Consider the following 21,512-nt stretch of genomic DNA (forward strand, 5'->3'; position numbering starts at 1 on the left):
ACAGCCAGCCCTCGGTCCATCAGAGGTGGACAAGTAAAAGACCATTTCCTCCTAGCCATGAGAAAGCTAAGAGGTTGAATTTCACCATCTGCAAGCTCTTAGCTACAGAAATGCTGCCTTTCCGCCTGGTGACCACAGAGGATTTTCGAGACCTTACGTCCGTCGCAGTGCCCCAGTACCAGATGCCCAGTCGGCACATCTCAAAGAAAGGTGTGCCTGCACTCCACCAGCATGTCGCACACAACATCACCGCTTCTTTGAGAAACTCTGTGTGTGACATGGCGCATTTCACCACAGACACTTGGACGAGTAGGCATGGACAGGGGCGTTACATGTCGCTGACTGGGCACTGGGTAACTATGGTGACAGCAGGACGAGGGGCTGCTGTCCATATCTTGCCAACCCCACGAGTTGTGCGTCAATCCTCTTTATCTAGAAGCTCCTCCACTGCTTCTGCCTCCTCAACCTCCTCTCGGTCCTCCACCTGCACCCAAAGCCTCTCTGGTCATGCCACAAGCTTTCTAACTGCGCAGAAGGGATCCTGCACACCTCCTTACTATGCTGGCAGCAGGGCTCAACGTCATCAGGCGGTTTTTACTTTGAAATGTCTGGGAAATGTGAGTCACACAGCTGAGGAGTTGTGGTCAGCTCTGGAGAACCAGTTTCATGAATGGTTGTCTCCACTAGACCTGAAACCAGGGAAGGCCGTGTGCTACAATGCTGCAAACCTCGGTGCGGCCCTTCGCCGGGGCAATGTCACACACGTGCCTTGTATGGCTCACGTGTTGAACCTGGTTGTCCAGCAATTTTTAGCCCACTATCCCGGACTAGATGGCCTTCTGCAGAGGGCACAGTCGCTGTGTGCTCACTTCCGCCGTTCGCATCCTGCAGCTCAGCGACTTACATCTCTACAGAAGTCGTTGGGCCTGCCACTTCACCGGCTAAAATGCGATGTGCCTACCCGGTGGAATTCAACTCTGCACATGTTGCAGCGACTGTGGCAGCACCAACAAGCCCTGGTGCAATATGTTCTGACATATAGCCTGGGCCAACCAGATCCAGAGGTGGGGCATATCACGCTGGAGGACTGGTCTCAGATCAGGTACCTATGCACCCTTCTGCACAGTTTTGAAATGGCGACGAAGATGTTTAGTGCTGACGATGCCATTATCAGCATGACTATTCCGGTGATTTACATGCTGGAGCACATGTTAAACAGAATTCGGAGTCAGGTGGTGGCACAAGAGGAGGTGGAGGAAGTAGAGGAGGAGGAGTTGTATGCGGAAGGGCTAACATCTGGAAGGTCCAGACGGTCGGCAGCACCAAGGCGGCAGGCATGTGAGGGTGGGGGAGATGGTTTTACCAGGGCGCATGGTAGCAGCCAAACTAGTGAGGAAGGTGCAGGAGCCCAGGAAGAAGTGGAGAACGAACTGATGGAAGACTCATCAGATGAGGGAGACCTTGATCACATTTCTGTTGTGCGGGGTTGGGCAGAGGAAGGAAGCATGATTGTTACCTCGCCACCAACACAACAGGGACTTGGTGCTCTTGGATGCGCAAGACACATGAGTGCCTTCTTGCTGCACTACCTGCAACATGACCCTCGAATTGTGAGAATTAGAAATAATCCTGACTACTGGGTTGCCACACTGTTAGATCCCCGGTAGAGATGAGCGGTGTTCGACTAGAACTGTTCGCCAATCTCAAATTCGAGCTGTTTTGGGCGGTGTTCGAGTTGTTCGACGAACCCGAACGATTTGCAAAAAATTCGGCTGTTCGAGGTTATGTTCGATAACTGTTCGTGCACCAAAAGCTTGTCCTGCATGTCTGGCGCTATTTAGAGCACCAATCATGCAGGGATTGTCTGCCACTCACTGTAATGCCACAGCCATGGTGGTTGTGGCATTACAGTGATTGCCCAAATCGATGGGAACAGTGCCAACAGTGAAACATGAAAAGCAGGCAATTCAGCAGCGGCATACACCTGTACCCGACAATTTAGAACCGAAAGAATAGAGCTTCACACATAGATTAGATAGATATAAACATGTCAGCCACATATATACGAAGTACAGTGAAAGTGCTGCTTACTGTACTTGTCATTTAGCGTAAAGGATTTATCAAAAAAAATAATAGTGTTTTCATGCACCGTCTCTTTAAAAAAGCCGGCCGGCAATTCAGCAGCGGTACCCGACAATTTATAACAGACAGAATAGAGCTTCACACATAGATTAGATAGAATTCTCCCACGCTGAAGCGCTGATTGCAGGAGAATTTTCCCACGCTGTCAGTGACGTGCATGAGGTGAGCCGAGTTCATTGGACATGAACTCGCTCATCTGGATGTCGTCACAGAGAGACGCTGAGCAGCGCAAGCAAGCCTGCGCTTCTCAGTGTCTGCGGGATGACAGGCTGGATGGCAGCGTTCTGCTGCGGTCCAGCCTGTCATCTCGATGTAGCAGAGCTGAAGCTGTCGTGGGAACCATGGAAAGGTAAGGATGATGTTGCTTTATTATTTTTCTTTTATTTCAGGAGATCGTTGGCTTCAGCTGGAATGGGCGTGATGGTAAGTATGGTTTAATTTAGAACAATAAAGGATTGTGTCTTTATTTCAATTAAAGGACTTTATTCTGGGTGTTTGTGTTTTTTTTAACTTTGACTATGGGGTTAGTAATGGGGGTGTCTTATAGACGCCTCTCCATTACTAACCTGGGCTTGATGTCAGCTGGCATTATAAGCTGACATCAACCCCAACCCTATTACCCCCTGCCACCGCACCAGGGCAGCGTGGAAGAGCGAGGCTAAGTGCCAGAATTGGCGCATCCTATGAATGCGCCATTTCTGGGGCGGCTGACGGCTGGTGTTTCTAGCCTGGGAGGGGGCCAATATTCATGGCTCCCTTCCTGGGCTATTAATATCAGCCCCCAGCTGTCTGCCTAGCCTTTGCTAGCTATTACATTAGGGGGGACCCCACGTCATTTTTTTGGGGGGTCCCCCATTTTAATAGCTAGTAAAGGCTATGTATTCAGCTGGGGGCTGATATTAGTAGCCTGGGAAGCTCCGTGGGTATTACCCCCTTCCCAGGCTTCAAACATCTGCCCCAGCCGTCTGCTTAACCTCCGCTAGAGCCTAAAATTAAGGGGAACCCCACGCCAATTTTTTTAATAATAAATCCTTTATTTTAATACTAAATGACAAGTACAGTAACCAACACTATCACTGTACTTCATATATATGTGACTGACATGTTTCTATCTATCTAATCTATGTGTGATGCTCTATCTTTCTGTTCTAAATTGTCGGGTACCGCTGCTGAATTGCCGGCCGTTACTACATTTTGTATATTTTTAATCAAGGAATAACAAAAATTACAAAGTCTGTGTACAGCAAATCAAATATACTCACAAAATTAAACTACAAAATATAAAAACACATATATATGGCACACAGATGAATGGCAAATGGCAGTTATTTGAACTTTCTTTTCTTGGCTGATCTGTGATGTACAGCTTCTGGGTTGTCTCTCATCAAGCTCCAGCAATAGTCAGCCATCATATGTGAGTCCCACCGGCCTTGATACCGTTCTTCCATTGTTTTAATGTTCCTCGCTCACATCCCCAAGGTTCTCTGGAAAAAAGTCCAAATGGCTGTGTAAATAGTGAATCTTGATACTCATTCTACATCCAAGATTTTTCAGACTCATTAGTAGCTCTTCCACAATCTCTTCATAGTTGTCTGCTTTCTTATTCCCTAGAAAATTCTGCACCACATTACAAAATGCATTCCAAGCTCTTTCTTCTGTCTCATTCATTGATGTGATAAAGTTTGGGTCTCTCATAAGTGTTCTTATTTGAGGTACATCAAATATTCCAGCCTTTTTCTTCTCTTCACTAAGACCAGGAAAAGTTGAACATATATAGTTAAAGCATTCTCCACTGTGATTGAGAGCTTTGACGAACTGCTTCATCAATCCAAGTTTTATGTGCAAGGGAGGAAAGACAATGTTCTTCCTATCCACTAGAGGATCATGGATGACATTCTTATCGCCAGTTGCCAAACTCTGTCGCTGAGGCCTTTCGGTTTTCACCCAATGCTCTGCTGTAGCTCTACTGTCCCAGTAGCACAGAAAACAAAGGTGTTTGAAAACTGTTTTTTTACTTTCTTATCATAACAAATGGGAATTATGCATATTCAAAGAAAACAAAGATATTCTCACATGTATTGGGAGACTAAATGAAAACTAAATTTACCTTAGTGAACCGTATAAACCGGCACTTTTCATACACTACTTATATTTTTCTTGGAATTATTGAAAATGGGCTATATACCTATAGCGCAAAATCGTGATGTGATAGAGAAATTATAAGATCAGATTTGAATTCAGCACCCTCAAATTGGTCTAAAACTGTTCTTAAAGTCCATGCCAGAAATTTTTTTTTTTGTACACCAGTGTTACTAATAAAAATCATGTTTATCTGTATCATGCCTGTAAAATAATTTTGGCCTTGTAGCAGTTTTCAGTACTGATTCTATTAGGCCATCTATACTAAGCTCCACCAGCTTTCAAATTAATAATAATTTTTAGCTGCATCTAGCCCGGAAAATAATTTTGGGGCTCCTAGATACGCAAGACACATGAGTGCCTTCTTGCTGCACTACCTGCAACATGACCCTCAGATTGTCAGAATTCAAAATAATCCTGACTACTGGGTTTCCACACTCTTAGATCCCCCACACTCTTCGACCAACCTTTTCATTTTAATAAAGAACAAAAAAATGGTCATTTTTGAAATTATAAGCATTAGCAGGTTATTAGAAACTGAAAACAAACAGTTTTCAACTCAAAACTTTATTCTAGGTGATGTTACATTTGCACATAGGACCCCTTGTTCGAAAGGAGCTTCTGAACTCTCTCGTCAATTGAATTTGTCAGGTTTTGGATGGTTTCTGCTTCAATTGTTTTGCATGCGGACAGAATACCCTCCCAGAGCTGTTGCTTAGATGTGAACTGCCTCCCGCCATCATAGACACTCCTTTTGATGAGCATGGGGGTCACACCATAAGTTTGTCCCCTTTTATGCCCATATCAGCCAGAGATGCAGATGTGTTATGTGCAGAATGATCTTGCTGCGGAATACACGGTTCTTCTTCTTGAACCATGGCAGGAAGTGCTGTTTGAGAAACTCCACATACATTATGGAGTTCATCTTTACCCCTTCAGGTATCCTAAAGGGGCCGACAATCTCTCTCCCCATGATTCCAGCCCAAAACATTACTCCACCTCCTTCTTGTTGGCGCTGTAGCCGTGTTTGCATGGGGTGTCCATCAAGCAGCCATCCTCCACTCCATCCATCTGGACCATCGAGCGCTGCACGGCACTCATCGGTGAACAAAACAGTTTTGAAGTCAGTCTTCATGTATTGTTTGGCCCACTGGAGCCGTTTCTGCTTGTGTACAGTGGATAGAGGAGATCGACAGGATGGCTTACGCACAGCTGCAATCCTCTGAAGGACCCTGCATCTTGTTGTTCGGGGGACGTTGGAGGCACAGCAGCTTCAAAAACTTGTCTGCTGCTATGACAAGGCTTTTCTGCCGCTGCTCTTTTAACCTGACGTAATTGCCTGTAGGAAAGAGTGCTCAATTTTCCCTTATCAGCACGCACACGTGTGTACTGTGAATCAGCTACATACTTCTTGATTGTGCGATGATCAGGATGAAGTGTCTTGGCAATGTTGATTGTAGTCATGCCTTGACCTAAACACTCCACAATTTGTTGCTTCTCAGCAGCCGACACATCCTTTTTCTTTCCCATTTTGGCAGAAAATATAGGCTGCTTAATAATTAGTGTTGAGCCACCCCCGTAGTGTTCGAGTTCGGTTCGGTTCGTCGAACACCCGTGTGTTCGCCGAACTGTTCGTCGAACTGTTCGTCGAACACCTTTGAACACCGTTAAAACCAATGGCAGGCAAACAAAAACACATAGAAACACATAGAAAACACCTTCAAAGGTGTCCAAAAGCTGACAAACTGCTCAGAAGACACAACTAACACATGGAAAAGTGACAAGTACATATAGTCATGCGAAAAGAAAAGAGGTGGAGGAGTAAAAGGAGGGGGAGACACAGATATAGGCATGTCATGCCCTTCTAAAATCCAAAAAGTGAGAAGCCGACACGTTCAGTCCGCTCCTGCCCGTGCCACCTCCGTGTCGCCGGGTTTGTGCCAGAGCCGTGGTGAACCCTGATGGCCAGCCCCCTCTCTCCCAATACTGGTGCCTGTCCGCTGGTGGGTCGACCGAGCCCCCCTGTGGTGGAGGCAGCTATAAGCTTTTTAATTTAAATTGTCTCTCTAATTTGAATGAATACACTTTAAATCCATTTACAAGGATCTATTGGAGGGCAAGTCTCATGCCAGCAGCCACGGTAATTCCAGCTCCAGTAGCGTCCACTAAAGCTGCTGCAGTTAAAAAGCTTTTATAAGGATCGAGCTCGGCTGTCCACCGCAAGGCATCCTACTGCCAGTCCCAGCCCCTATGCCTTGGGGTGCCTCCTGATGCTCTTCACTGAGTATCCCGTGGTCCCGAAGCATTTCCTTTGAAAAAATGAAGTGTCCAAACTACAGGTGGTGTAGCTTGCTTAACAGCCGGGATAATCCGCTGACTAGCAGACACTGCTACTAGGCACAAAGTATTTCCTGGGCTAGATGCAGTTAAAAATTTGTAATTAGATACTCTCGTTGGATGCTGAGAAAGCATTCCATAGAGTCTCCTGGCACGCCATATATGATTCTCTTAAAAAGCTTGGGGTAGGGGTCTAGGGGACCCTTTTATAGCCAAAATCATGGCCCTGTATCACAATACGTCACCTAGGCTGAAGATAAATGGAACTGTAGCACCCTGAGGGCTCGGTTGCTACAGAGGTATTGCACCTCACCCAGAGGTGTGATATCTCACTCTCAGGTAAGGATGGAGTGTGGATCAGGACCCGACACCTGCATGCATTACACCACATTGCCGTGGGGCAGGGCGACCAATTTGCCTCTGAGATGGGCACGACAGTCCCTGTCCCTGGCTGGAGTGGGGGGAGGGAACACTGAGGAAGGGGAACCCTGTAGTGCAGGAGCAGGGAGGAAGCAGTTCCTGGGTGCATTGAGAAGGGAGTATAAAAGGTGGGCACCATCTTAGTTCAGTGCAGAGAAGTCTGAGCAGAAGTGGCAGGGAGCAGGGCTTCTGCATGAGCTCTGTTCCGGACGCGAGCCTAGTAACAGAGGCCCAGGCCTGGAAGAGGGAGAAGGAAGGAAGAGGAGCGGAGAAGGCTCCAGGAATGAGGAATGAAGGGATCCCAGGGGTGCGGACGGGCGAGTCGCCACCGCACGCCCGAATCCACCTGCGTGGAGGGGTCAGGCCAAAGGGGGAGACCGGTCCCCGAAACTAGTGGAGGCAGGAAACGACCCTCAGCTAGAAACCGGAGGCTGTGACATTTTATGTGGCACAGCCCCTCGCTACACCCGCTAGGAAGGCACCACATAGGGTCAGGGAAACTGGCGCCAAGTTTACCAAGAGGAGGCCCGAGGCAGCCGGACAGAAGGGTTGGTAAGAAAGGCTAGACAAAGTACACACAAAGGGGGTCCTGTGAAGCGCTCCAAAGTTATCTGGGAGTTGTCTGAGCCCCTCACCTGGTGAGCACAGTACGACGTGGGCAGCCGTTACCTGCAGATGTGGTCTGGATAATAAGAACTGTGAGTAAAGGCCCTGGACTGCATCACTGACTCCGTGTCGTTACTGCTGCTGCCCTGCACCATCACCTCCATCCTCCGCATACACTGCCCTGAGGCTATACTCCTCCTGTGGGGAGTTATGCTACGCTCTGCTGCACCCACAACACCAGCCTCAGCGGTCTGCCCTGCAGTGGCGGTTCACTTGGACCGCAATCCACGGGTGGCGTAGTCGGACATTTAAACATCAAAACCACATAAATAGTTCCGCCACTGGTTTGACCACCCTGAGCCACGGAACCGGGTCGCCGCCACGAAGACTACAACCACCAGCATCCACCAAAAAGGGTCCGGCTCCGGGTGTCCCAAGGCCCAGGGGGTGCATCAGAACATTTTCATCACCTTTCACAATCACCAATGGGACAAGACAGGGATGTCCGCTGTCCCCTCTCTTATACATCCTAGTGACGGAGCACCTGCTCTCATCAATTCGCCATAACCCCAATATTAGGTGGATTGAGGTGGGAGGCACCGAGTACAAGTGCTCTCTATTTGCTGATGATGTCCTAGTATATATCACTCAATCACATATATCCATCCATGCTGTTATGGCTGAAATAGATCACTTTGTTACATGGTCAAATTTTAAAATCAATGCAGCGAAGTCTGAGGCCCTCGATGTCTACCTCCCCAAATCCATATAGGATTCCATCCAGTCCAACTTTCCCTTTGCCTGGCCCTCACAGGGTATCAAATACTTAGGAATTCCTATTCATAGAGACCTCTCCCATCTATGTTATCTTAATTTTGGGCCCTTTATTGAACAACTCCATACAGACCACGGTTGGCAAGTTAGAACTGTAAGATTCACTATGTGAACCACTGGTGTTTTGTGGAAAAGCACATGTACACTGTGTTCCAAATTATTATGCAAAAAGTGTTTAGGAGTGATAAGGGAAGAATTTGTTTGTTTGTCAGTTAAACTCATTGATGGGGATGTGTGTCAGGGCTCTTTATATCACTGTAAGCAATTGCAGACACCTGTGCTAATTAGTTTGGCAGGTGTGTCCAATGAAAGGCAAGACTACTTAAGAAGGCTGTCTCACATTATTAAGCAGCCTACATTTTCTGCCAAAATGGGAAAGAAAAAGGATGTGTCGGCTGCTGAGAAGCAACAAATTGTGGAGTGTTTAGGTCAAGGCATGACTACAATCAACATTGTGCGATGATCAGGATGAAGTGTCTTGGCAATCAAGAAGTATGTAGCTGATTCACAGTACACACGTGTGCGTGCTGATAAGGGCAAATTGAGGACACTTTCCTACAGGCAATTACGTCAGGTTAAAAGAGCAGCGGCAAAAAAGCCTTGTCATAGCAGCAGACAAGTTTTTGAAGCTGCTGGTGCCTCCAACATCCCCCGAACAACAAGATGCAGGGTCCTTCAGAGGTTTGCAGCTGTGCATACGCCATCCTGTCGACCTCCTCTATCCACTTCACACAAGCAGAAACGGCTCCAGTGGGCCAAACATTACATGAAGACTGATTTCAAAACTGTTTTGTTCACGGATGAGTGCCGTGTAGCGCTCGATGGTCCAGATGGATGGAGTGGAGGATGGCTGGTTGATGGACACCCCACGCAAACACGACTACAGCGCCAACAAGGAGGAGGTGGAGTAATGTTTTGGGCTGGAATCATGGGGAGAGAGATTGTCGGCCCCTTTAGGATCCCTGAAGGTGCTAAAGATGAACTCCATAATGTATGTGGATTTTCTCAAACAGCACTACCTGCCATGGTTCAAGAAGAAGAACCGTTTATTTCACAGCAAGATCATTTTTTTGCATGATAATGCACCATCTCATGCTGCACATAAAACATCTGCATCTCTGGCTGATATGGGCATAAAAGGGGACAAACTTATGGTGTGACCCCCATGCTCCCCTGACCTCTACCCCATTCAGAACCTCTGGAGCATCATCAAAAGGCGTGTCTATGATGGCGGGAGGCAGTTCACATCTAAGCAACAGCTCTGGGAGGGTATTCTGTCCTCATGCAAAACAATTGAAGCAGAAACCATCCAAAACCTGACAAATTCAATGGATGAGAGAGTTCAGAAGCTCGTTTCGAACAAGGGGTCCTATGTGAAAATGTAACATCACCTAGAATAAAGTTTTGAGTTGAAAACTGTTTGATTTCAGTTTCTAATAACCTGCTAATGCTTATAATTTCAAAAATGACCATTTCTTTGGTCTTTATTAAAATGAAAAGGTTGATCGAAAAGTTTGGGGGATCTAAGAGTATGGCAACCCAGTAGTCATGATTACTTCGAATTCTGACAATATGAGGGTCATGTTGCAGGTAGTGCAGCAAGAAGGCACTTACAGTATGTGTCTTGCGCATCTCGGAGCCCCAAAATTATTTTCCGGGCTAGATGCAGCTAAAAATTATTATTAATTTTAAATCTGGTGGAGCTTAGTATAGATGGCCTAATAGGATCAGTGCTGCACACTGCTACAAAGCCCAAATTATTTTCCAGTCAGGATACAGATAAACATGATTAGTAATTTTAAATCTGGTGGAGCTTATTATAGATGGCCTAATACAATCAGTGCTGCACACTGCTACAAAGCCCAAATTATTTTCCAGCCAAGATACAGATAAACATGATTAGTAATTTGAAAGCTTAAAACGGTTGGTAGGGTGATTTTGACCAATCATCAAGCTTTTACTCTCCCCAGGATGACACAGGGGTAGAAAAGTATTTTCGGATCCATGATTTGTTCATCTTTATGAACGTGAGTCTGTCTACATTATCAGTGGAGAGCCGCGTGCGCTTATCTGTCAGCACACCACCAGCAGCGCTGAACACACGTTCAGACAGAACGCTGGCTGCGGGGCATGACAAGATCTCCAAGGCGTAAGTGGCTAGCTCCGGCCATTTATCCAGATTGGAAGCCCAAAAAGAGCAAGGGTCCAGTGACACAGTCATGGCTTCAATGTTTACTTGGAGATACTCCTGTACCATCGTCTCTAGGCGTTGACTATGTGTCAGACTTCTTGTCTCCTGTGGCCTTGCAAAGGATGGGCTAAAAAAGTGGTGAAATGATTCCGCAAAATTGATGTTACCAGCAGATACTGTGGTTCTGTTACGGTTTGAGTGCTGAACACTTGACGGTCCCACGGTTGGCAAGTTGGAACTGTGAGATTCACTACATGCACCACTGGTGTTTTGTGGAAAAGCACATGTAAGATTCTGCAACAGTCTCTGCTGATACTCCTGCATGCGTGCATCCCTTTCTATGGCAGGAATAATTTCTGCAAATTTACTTTTGTACCGGGGATCTAACAGTGTGGCAACCCAGTAGTCAGGATTATTTCTAATTCTCACAATTCGAGGGTCATGTTGCAGGTAGTGCAGCAAGAAGGCACTCATGTGTGTTGCGCATCCAGGAGCACCAAGTCCCTGTTGTGTTGGTGGCGAGGTAACAATCATGCTTCCTTCCTCTGTCCTCTCCCCCAACCTCGCACAACAGAAATGTGATCAAGGTCTCCCTCATCTGATGAGTCTTCCATCAGTTCGTCCTCCACTTCTTCCTGGGCTCCTGCACCTTCCACACTAGTTTGGCTGCTACCATGCACGCTGGTAAAACCATCTCCCCCACCCTCACATGCCTGCCGCCTTGGTGCTGCCGACCGTCTGGACCTTCCAGATGTTAGCCCTTCCGCATACAACTCCTCCTCCTCTACTTCCTCCACCTCCTCTTGTGCCACCACCTGACTCCGAATTCTGTTTAACATGTGCTCCAGCATGTAAATCACCGGAATAGTCATGCTGATAATGGCATCGTCAGCACTAAACATCTTCGTCGCCATTTCAAAACTGTGCAGAAGGGTGCATAGGTCCCTGATCTGAGACCACTCCTCCAGCGTGATTTGCCCCACCTCTGGATCTCGTTGGCCCAGGCTATACGTCAGAACGTATTGCACCAGGGCTTGTCGGTGCTGCCACAGTCGCTGCAACATGTGCAGAGTTGAATTCCACCGGGTAGGCACATTGCATTTTAGCCGGTGAAGTGGAAGGCCCAACGACTTCTGTAGAGATGTAAGTCGCTGAGCTGCGGGATGCGAACGGCGGAAGTGAGCACACAGTGACCGTGCCCTCTGCAGAAGGCCATCTAGTCTGGGAAAGTGGGCTAAAAATTGCTGGACAACCAGGTTCAACACGTGAGCCATACAAGGCACGTGTGTGACATTGCCCCGGCGAAGGGCCGCACCCAGGTTTGCAGCATTGTCGCACACGGCCTTCCCTGGTTTCAGGTCCAGTGGAGACAACCATTCATGAAATTGGTTCTCCAGAGCTGACCACAACTCCTCAGCTGTGTGACTCACATTTCCCAGACATTTCAAAGTAAAAACCGCCTGATGACGTTGAGCCCTACTGCCAACATAGTAAGGAGGTGTGCAGGATCCCTTCTGCGCAGTTAGAAAGCTTGTGGCATGACCAGACAGGCTTTGGGTGCAGGTGGAAGACCGAGAGGAGGTTGAGGAGGCAGAAGCAGTGGAGGAACTTTGACATAAAGAGGATTGACGCACAACTCGTGGGGACGGCAAGACTTGGACAGCAGCCCCTTGTCCTGCTGTCACCATAGTTACCCAGTGCCCAGTCAGCGACATGTAACGCCCCTGTCCATGCCTACTCGTCCAAGTGTCTGTGGTGAAATGCACCCTGTCACACACAGAGTTTCTCAAACAACCGGTGATGTTGTGTGCGACATGCTGATGGAGCGCAGGCACACCTTTCTTTGAGAAGTAGTGCCGACTGGGCATCTGGTACTGGGGCACTGCGACGGACATAAGTTCTCGAAAATCCTCTGTGTCCACCAGGCGGAAAGGCAGCATTTCTGTAGCCAAGAGCTTGCAGATGGTGAAATTCAACCTCTTAGCTTTCTCATGGCTAGGAGGAAATGGTCTTTTACTTGTCCACATCTGAGGGACCGAGGGCTGGCTATTGTGCTTTGACGGGGTTGATAAGGGTGTCCCCGGCAAACTGCCGGTCTGTGAGGAAGATGCAGGCGGACATGTTAGGTTGCCTTGATCCAAAGGTGGTGCTATCGATGTCGGACAGCGCTCAACACCAGCTGGTGTTACCACCTCCAAAGAAAATGATGACCTGCCAATCACGCTGGCTGTTGCGGGTAAAGAGGTGGCAGGTCTGCGCCCCAAAACAGGTGTGACTGCTGTACCCCCAGTCACAGAGGATGAAGAGGCCGCGGATGCACAAGATATGGCAGACGGTGGTTGGCCCGGCCGGCTAGGCCGCATTGTAGCACACTGAGCTTCCCACTGCAACTTATGCTTCATGTCCATGTGCCGGTTCATGCATGAAGTACTCAAACTATGTATTTTTTGGCCTCTACTTAGCTTTTGCTGACAAATGTTACAGATAACACGAGTTGGGTCATCTTTATCAATCTGAAAAAATACCCAGGCTATGCAAGGCTTAGCACCCATGCGACCTGAAGAGCCACCACAACTTGTGGTGAGAGGCAGAGTTGTGTTTGAGGATGCAGTTGTTGACGTGCTTCCAGTACTACGTCTCTGTCCAGGAAGGCGCAACCTGACCTCGTCGTCACTAGCATCTTCCTCCACCTCCTCTGCTGACCTCATCTCTTGGCTGACTGTGGGTTGACAGTAAGTGGGATCTCCAACCTCATCATCATCACCCTGTGCGTTATCACACCCGTCGTCCTCAGAGCCAACTTGTTCCTGCCCTGACAAAAAACTAAAGTTGTCGCTCCAATCAGGTATTTGAGTCTTATCATCGTCTTCCTCATTGTCTCCACCAACAGGAGTTACAGTTTGGGAACGAGGGACTACATTATGGTCAGAACCTTCTGCGTCTGGTCCTGGATCCGACTCATAAAGATTCTGGGCATCAGTGCAGATCATTTCCTCGTCTGGATTCACAGAAGCACTGGAGTCGACCTCTGATTCCCAGGCGATAGTATGAGTAAACAGCTCTGCAGACTCAACCATCTGTTCTACCTCATACTCAGACGGGCAGCTGGAGATTTGGGAGCTGTGACGAAGCAAGTGCGATTGGGGTGACACCTTTGAGGACTGGAGTATTTGTGATGTTGAAGTTGATGTGGAGGAGAGCCCACTTAAAGGAGCACTTGATATCCGTTGAAGCACCTGCTGTTTTTGTGCCTCATCTGGAATTTGTAGCGATTGGCGTGGCCGTAAGAAAGGGATCTTATCACATTGTCCGCTAAAAGAAGTAGACATTTTAGTTTGGCTGGAAGATGGTCTTTCTTCTGCAGATGTTACTGTTGCTTTAACACCTACCCCACGGACACAACCTTTTTTCCCCTTCCCAACACGCCTATTCCCCTTTCCACCAGCAGCAGGCCTTTTTCCACTAATTTTGGTGGTTAACTAATTCACAACTCTGGAGTTGTTTGCACAGAAAAACAATGGATGGGAACTGAGCAGAGCTGAGTGGCCAAACTGTGGTATTAGGCCAAAGCTATTGGCTGGGTTAGATGCAGAAAAAAATTATATTCAATTTGCAACCTGATGGAGGTCAGTATAGATGGACTAATAGAACAAGTCCCACACACAGCTAGAAGCCCAAATATTTTTTCAGAGGTAGATGCAGAAAAAAAATATATTCAGTTTGCAACCTGATGGAGGTCAGTATAGATGGACTAATAGAGAAAGTCCCACACACTGCTAGAAGGCCAAATATTTTTTCAGAGCTAGATGCAGACAAAAAATTATTTTTAATTTGCAACCTGATGGAGGTCAGTATAGATGGACTAATAGAGAAAGTCCCACACACTGCTAGAAGGCCAAATATTTTTTCAGAGCTAGATGCAGAAAAAAATTATATTCAGTTTGCAACCTGATGGAGGTCAGTATAGATGGACTAATAGAACAAGTCCCACACACAGCTAGAAGCCCAAATATTTTTTCAGAGGTAGATGTAGATAAAAATTATTTTTAATTTGCAGCCTGATGGAGGTCAGTATAGATGGACTAATAGAGAAAGTCCCACACACTGCTAGAAGGCCAAATATTTTTTCAGAGCTAGATGCAGACAAAAAATTATTTTGAATTTGCAACCTGATGGAGGTCAGTATAGATGGACTAATAGAGAAAGTCCCACACACTGCTAGAAGGCCAAATATTTTTTCAGAGCTAGATGCAGACAAAAAATGATTTTTAATTTGCAACCTGATGGAGGTCAGTATAGATGGACTAATAGAGAAAGTCCCACACACTGCTAGAAGGCCAAATATTTTTTCAGAGCTAGATGCAGATAAAAATTATTGTTAATTTGCAACCTGATGGAGGTCAGTATAGATGGACTAATAGAGAAAGTCCCACACACTGCTAGAAGGCCAAATATTTTTTCAGAGCTAGATGCAGAAAAAAATTATATTCAGTTTGCAACCTGATGGAGGTCAGTATAGATGGACTAATAGAACAAGTCCCACACACAGCTAGAAGCCCAAATATTTTTTCAGAGGTAGATGCAGAAAAAAATTATATTCAGTTTGCAACCTGATGGAGGTCTGTATAGATGGATTAATAGAACAAGTCCCACACACAGCTAGAAGCCCAAATATTTTTTCAGAGGTAGATGCAGAAAAAAATTATATTCAGTTTGCAACCTGATGGAGGTCTGTATAGATGGATTAATAGAACAAGTCCCACACACAGCTAGAAGCCCAATATTTTTTCAGAGGTAGAGGCAGAAAAATAATATATTCAGCTTGCAACCTGATGGAGGTCAGTATAGATGGACTAATAGAGAAAGTCCCACACACTGCTAGAAGGCCAAATATTTTTTCAGAGCTAGATGCAGACAAAAAATTATTTTTAATTTGCAACCTGATGGAGGTCAGTATAGATGGACTAATAGAGAAAGTCCCACACACTGCTAGAAGGCCAAATATTTTTTCAGAGCTAGACGCAGATATAAATTATTTTTAATTTGCAACCTGATGGAGGTCAGTATAGATGGACTAATAGAGAAAGTCCCACACACTGCTAGAAGGCCAAATATTTTTTCAGAGCTAGATGCAGACAAAAAATTATTTTGAATTTGCAACCTGATGGAGGTCAGCATAGATGGACTAATAGAGAAAGTCTCACACACTGCTAGAAGGCCAAATATTTTTTCAGAGCTAGATGCAGATAAAAATTATTTTTAATTTGCAACCTGATGGAGGTCAGTATAGATGGACTAATAGAGAAAGTCCCACACACTGCTAGAAGGCCAAATATTTTTTCAGAGCTAGATGCAGAAAAAAATTATATTCAATTTGCAACCTGATGGAGGTCAGTATAGATAGACTAATAGAACAAGTCCCACACACAGCTAGAAGCCCAAATATTTTTTCAGAGGTAGATGCAGTAAAAAATTATATTCAGTTTGCAACCTGATGGAGGTCTGTATAGATGGATTAATAGAAGAAGTCCCACACACAGCTAGAAGCCCAAATATTTTTTCAGAGGTAGATGCAGAAAAAAATTATATTCAGTTTGCAACCTGATGGAGGTCTCTATAGATGGATTAATAGAACAAGTCCCACACACAGCTAGAAGCCCAATATTTTTTCAGAGGTAGATGCAGAAAAATAATATATTCAGTTTGCAACCTGATGGAGGTCAGTATAGATGGACTAATAGAGAAAGTCCCACACACTGCTAGAAGGCCAAATATTTTTTCAGAGCTAGATGCAGACAAAAAATTATTTTTAATTTGCAACCTGATGGAGGTCAGTATAGATGGACTAATAGAGAAAGTCCCACAAACTGCTAGAAGGCCAAATATGTTTTCAGAGCTAGATGCAGATATAAATTATTTTTAATTTGCAACCTGATGGAGGTCAGTATAGATGGACTAATAGAGAAAGTCCCACACACTGCTAGAAGGCCAAATATTTTTTCAGAGCTAGATGCAGAAAAAAATTATATTCAGTTTGCAACCTGATGGAGGTCAGTATAGATGGACTAATAGAACAAGTCCCACACACAGTTAGAAGCCCAAATATTTTTTCAGAGGTAGATGCAGAAAAAAATTATATTCAGTTTGCAACCTGATGGAGGTCTGTATAGATGGATTAATAGAACAAGTCCCACACACAGCTAGAAGCCCAATATTTTTTCAGAGGTAGATGCAGAAAAAAAATATATTCAGTTTGCAACCTGATGGAGGTCAGTATAGATGGACTAATAGAATGATGCTATGCCCAAAAGATTTTACTTCACTAGGTGCAGTAAAAAAATTGGTATTCTATACACAGGTGGTATATCTTGCAACACAGATAGGCTACTCCACTGACTAACACACTCTGCAATAGGCCAAAAAGGATTAGCTTTGCTAGATTCAGCCAAATGCTGTGAAAAAAACTTGCACAGCACTGGCACAGACCTGCCTGGCAAAAACTGATAGGAACTGATGTAACCTAGTCCTGAAAAGGACTGCAATTACAATTAGTCTTTACTCCCACAATCTATCTATTAAAGAGCACAGACCTGCCTGATAAAAGTCGTAGGAAATGCTGTAACCTAGTCCTTAAAAGGACTGCAATCACAACTATTCCCTACTCCCAAGCTTTCTGTAGATTTGTGCGAAAATTGGCTTGAAATTAACAAGGTATAGCGCACACAGCAACAGCGGTGCCGTCTAACACGCAGCTGCAGCAGTGAGAAAATGGTGGCGACGGGGAAAATGGCTTGGTCTTATAGGGCAAGGACATGTGACATACACTGCCAATGACACATGCCCTTGCTTATGTGAAAAAAAGCACTTCGCTCCGTGTGTGCGCTGCTGATAGGCTGACAGATTGCACCTCCCCACTGTAAATGCGGGAAAGAGAAAAAAAAATGGAGATCTTCATTATTCCTGCAGAGATCCATCCCCTGCCCCTCCCCCCACCCCGCTGTACACTCAAACTGCGTATTAACATTAATTTTCATCATTACTGAGAAAAAATCCAGTTATGATTTTGGTGCATGAAAAGTTATCGAACATAACCTCGAACAGCCGAATTTTTCTCAAATCGTTCGTGTTCGCCGAACGGCTCGAACACCGCCCAAAACAGCTCGAATTTGAGATTGGCGAACAGTTCGAGTCGAACAACGCTCATCTCTATTAATAATGTGGGACAGCCTTCTTAAGTAGTCTTACCTTTCATTGGACACACCTGCCAAACTAATTAGCACAGGTGTCTGCAATTGCTTACAGTGATATAAAGAGCCCTGACACACATCACCATCAATGAGTTTAACTGACAAACAAAAAAATTCTTACCTTATCACTCCTAAACACTTTTTGCATAATAATTTGGAACACAGTGTACATGTGCTTTTCCACAAAACACCAGTGGTTCACGTAGTGAATCTTACAGTTCTAACTTGCCAACCGTGGTCTGTATGGAGTTGTTCAATAAAGGGCCCAAAATTAAGATAACATAGATGGGAGAGGTCTTTATGAATACGAATTCCTAAGTATTCGATACCCTGTGAGGGCCAGGCAAAGGGAAAGTTTGACTGGATGGAATCCTGTATGGATTTGAGGAGGGAGACATCGAGGGCCTCAGACTTCGCTGCATTGATTTTAAAATTTGACCATGTAACAAAGTGATCTATTTCAGCCATAACAGCAGGGATGGATATATGTGATTGAGTGATATATACTAGGACATCATCAGCAAATGCAGAGCACTTGTACTCGGTGCCTCCCACCTCAATCCACCTAATATTGGGGTTATGGCGAATTGATGAGAGCAGGTGCTCCATCACTAGGATGTATAAGAGAGGGGACAGAGGACATCCCTGCCTTGTCCCATTGATGATTATGAAAGGTGATGAAAACGTTCCATTTATCTTCAGCCTAGGTGACATATTGCGATACAGGGCCGTGATTTTGGCTATAAAATGGTCCCCTAGACCACTACCCCAAGCTTTTTAAGAGAATAATATATGGCGTGCCAGGAGAATCTATGGAATGCTTTCTCATCATCCAGCGAGAGTATCTAATTACAAATTTTTAACTGCATCTAGTCCAGGAAATACTTTGTGCCTAGTATCAGTGTCTGCTAGTCAGCGGATTATCCCAGCTGTTAAGCAAGCTACACCACCTGTAGTTTGGACACTTAATTTTTTCAAAGGAAATGCTACGGGCCCCCGCGACACTCAGTGAAGAGCATCGGTGAGGCACCCCAAGGCACGGGGGCTGGGACTGGCGGTAGGACGCCTTGCAGTGGACCGCCAAGCTCGATCCTTATAAAAGCTTTTTAACTGCAACAGCTTTAGTGGACGCTACTGGAGCTGGAATTCCCGCGGCTGCTGGCATCAGACTTGCCCTCCAATAGATCGTTGTAAAAGGATTTAAAGTGTACTCATTCAAATTACAGAGACAATTTAAATGAAAAAGCTTAGACCTGCCTCCACCGCAGGGGGGCTCGCTCGACCCACCAGCGGACAGGCACCAGTATTGGGAGAGGGGGGCTGGCCGTCAGGGTCCACCGCAGCTCTGGCACAAACCCCGCGACATGGAGGTCGCACGGGCAGGAATGGACTCGCCGTGTCGGCTTCGCACTTTTTTGGTTTTTGAAGGGCATGACATGCCTATATCTGTCTCTCCCCCTCCTTTTACTCCTCCACCTCTTTTCTTTTCGCATGACTATATGTACTTGTCACTTTTCCATGTGGTAGTTGTGTCTTCTGAGCAGTTTGTCAGCTTTTGGACACCTTTGAAGTGTTTTCTATGTGTTTTCTATGTGTTCCTATGTGTTTTTGTTTGCCTGCCATTGGTTTTAACGATGTTCGAAGGTGTTCGACGAACAGTTAGACGAACAGTTCGGCGAACATACGGTTGTTCGACGAACCAAACTCGAACACTACGGGGGTGGCTCTACACTAATCATTACCTCCAGGGTAACTGAGTTGTTGGATGCTTTATAGTTGGGATCCCGCAGGATTGTCTAGATTGTCTAGATTAAAGAAATGTCAATATTTAGCTGTATAAAGAATTAAGTTTGTAGAGCTTATTTATGTAACAAAGAATAATCATATTCATGTTTTCTCAATTGTACTGTACAGTGCCTGCTGTAAAAATGGTACATGGTGTGGTTTTCTATTAATTCTTACATCTCTTGATTTTAGTCTTATGTTACCTGCTCTCTTGGGATACATTTTGTTGGATATGTGATGATTTGCTTTGCCTCAACTAATGCCATATGTTCCTTGCTATTTGGAAAACTCTCTCAGTATACTGGAAGGATATTTCTCTTTACTTTTGGTAAGAAAATGGTCAACTATTGTAAATATCTTGGAAAATGTGTTTATTTTTTATATCTTACTATTATAGTAGTCGTAAATTCTTGCTGCCTCTTTGGTACAAAAATGTAAACAGTTTTTCTGCCAGGATAGCTCAGTAATAAATATGTAATAAAGCTGGTTACTTGCCTGTGACTCCCGACAATGACAAGGAGCAGCTCTTGCTTTCAGGATTTAAAAGGAACCTGTCACCAGGTTTGTCCCATATGAGGTAAGGCCAGTACCTGTAAGCCCTGATATACAACATTATAATATACTGTATATATGCTCCCAATCCGGCCTGCAAGACAAGAAAAAGACCTTTTATAATACTCACCTACAGGACAGTCAGGTACGATAGGCCTCAATGTCTTGGTCCGGTGCCTCTCCTCTTCTTGCGATGCCATCCTCCTTCTTGCTTCGTGTGGATGACGCATCCTACATTATCCACAGTGTCCCAGACATCGCACTCCTGCGTAGGCGCACTTCTCTCTACCTTGTCAAGGGCAGAGCAAAGTACTACAGTGCGCACGTGCAGGAAAAGGCCAAAGAGCCCCGGCACATGCGCACTTAGGTACTTTACTCTGACGTAGTACAGGAGATTCTAATCAGAATGCTGTATATCAGGGATGAAAGGCATGGGACAAACCTGCTGATAGGTTCCCTTTAAAAGGTTAGTTCTGCTCTGCTCCCATAGGGTAGTGAGCAGGACTCGTGATGTCACATCTACCGATACCTGTAGAAATGCAGATTTGATTTTTAACACTGATATTTCTAGTTTATTTTGTTTGATCAGCACTACCACTCAATGTGCACAGGATTAATGAATTTTATCTTTCTTTACTAGCTGCACTTACAAATCTTGCCGTTATAATAGCATTACTACTTTGGAAGCCTCATCCAAATCAGCTTGCTATGTTCTTCATCTTTCCTGCGTTATGGGGAATGGCAGATGCTATCTGGCAGACTCAAACTAATGGTGAATATTAAAGCATCAGCTTTTGGTTACATTTATTTCTTGCTAAAATCATATTAGTTCTGTCTGAATATACAATTTTTTGAATATGATCTTTTTCATTTATACAAAATATATATAGATAGATAGATAGATAGATATATATAGAGAGAAAGAGAGCATAATGCAATGCACAAGTATTAACATACTTGTGACTCGCCCCCTGGGCCGTGGGGCACTCGGATCCGGGCAGTAGGGGAACGATGGGAGTAGTAGTGGCAACCCGGTTCCGTGGCTCAGGGTGGTCAGGCCAGTGGTAGTCCGTTATGCGCTGATGATTATGTCCGACTACGCCACCCGTGGATTGCGGTTATTAGGAACCGCCGCTGCATGCAGACAGCTGGGGCTGATGAGGTGTGCAGCTAGGGTAGTGTGACTCCCCACGGGAAGAGTGCGGCCCCAGGGCAGTATAATGGATGGTGGGAGTGATGGTGGTGAGAGTCCCAGTACC

The 21,512-nt window shown here is 45.4% G+C and overlaps 1 protein-coding gene across 4 annotated transcripts in view; it reads left to right on the forward strand.

Annotated features, from left to right (window-relative positions):
* LOC141258396 (protein unc-93 homolog A-like) overlaps window positions 1-21,512 on the forward strand; it is a 397,098-nt gene that overhangs the window by 360,438 nt on the left and 15,148 nt on the right. For all 4 annotated transcript variants that reach the window (XM_073673394.1, XM_073673397.1, XM_073673396.1 and 1 more), the window contains 2 exons: window positions 19,894-20,029; window positions 20,894-21,025. In XM_073673394.1, the coding sequence (XP_073529495.1) occupies window positions 19,894-20,029; window positions 20,894-21,025 (268 nt within the window). The remainder of the gene's footprint in view (window positions 1-19,893; window positions 20,030-20,893; window positions 21,026-21,512) is intronic.

This window comes from Phyllobates terribilis, unplaced genomic scaffold (genome assembly GCF_046119375.1).
Source record: "Phyllobates terribilis strain yellow unplaced genomic scaffold, ASM4611937v1 Scaffold_3__8_contigs__length_932513732, whole genome shotgun sequence".
NCBI lineage: Eukaryota > Metazoa > Chordata > Amphibia > Anura > Dendrobatidae > Phyllobates > Phyllobates terribilis.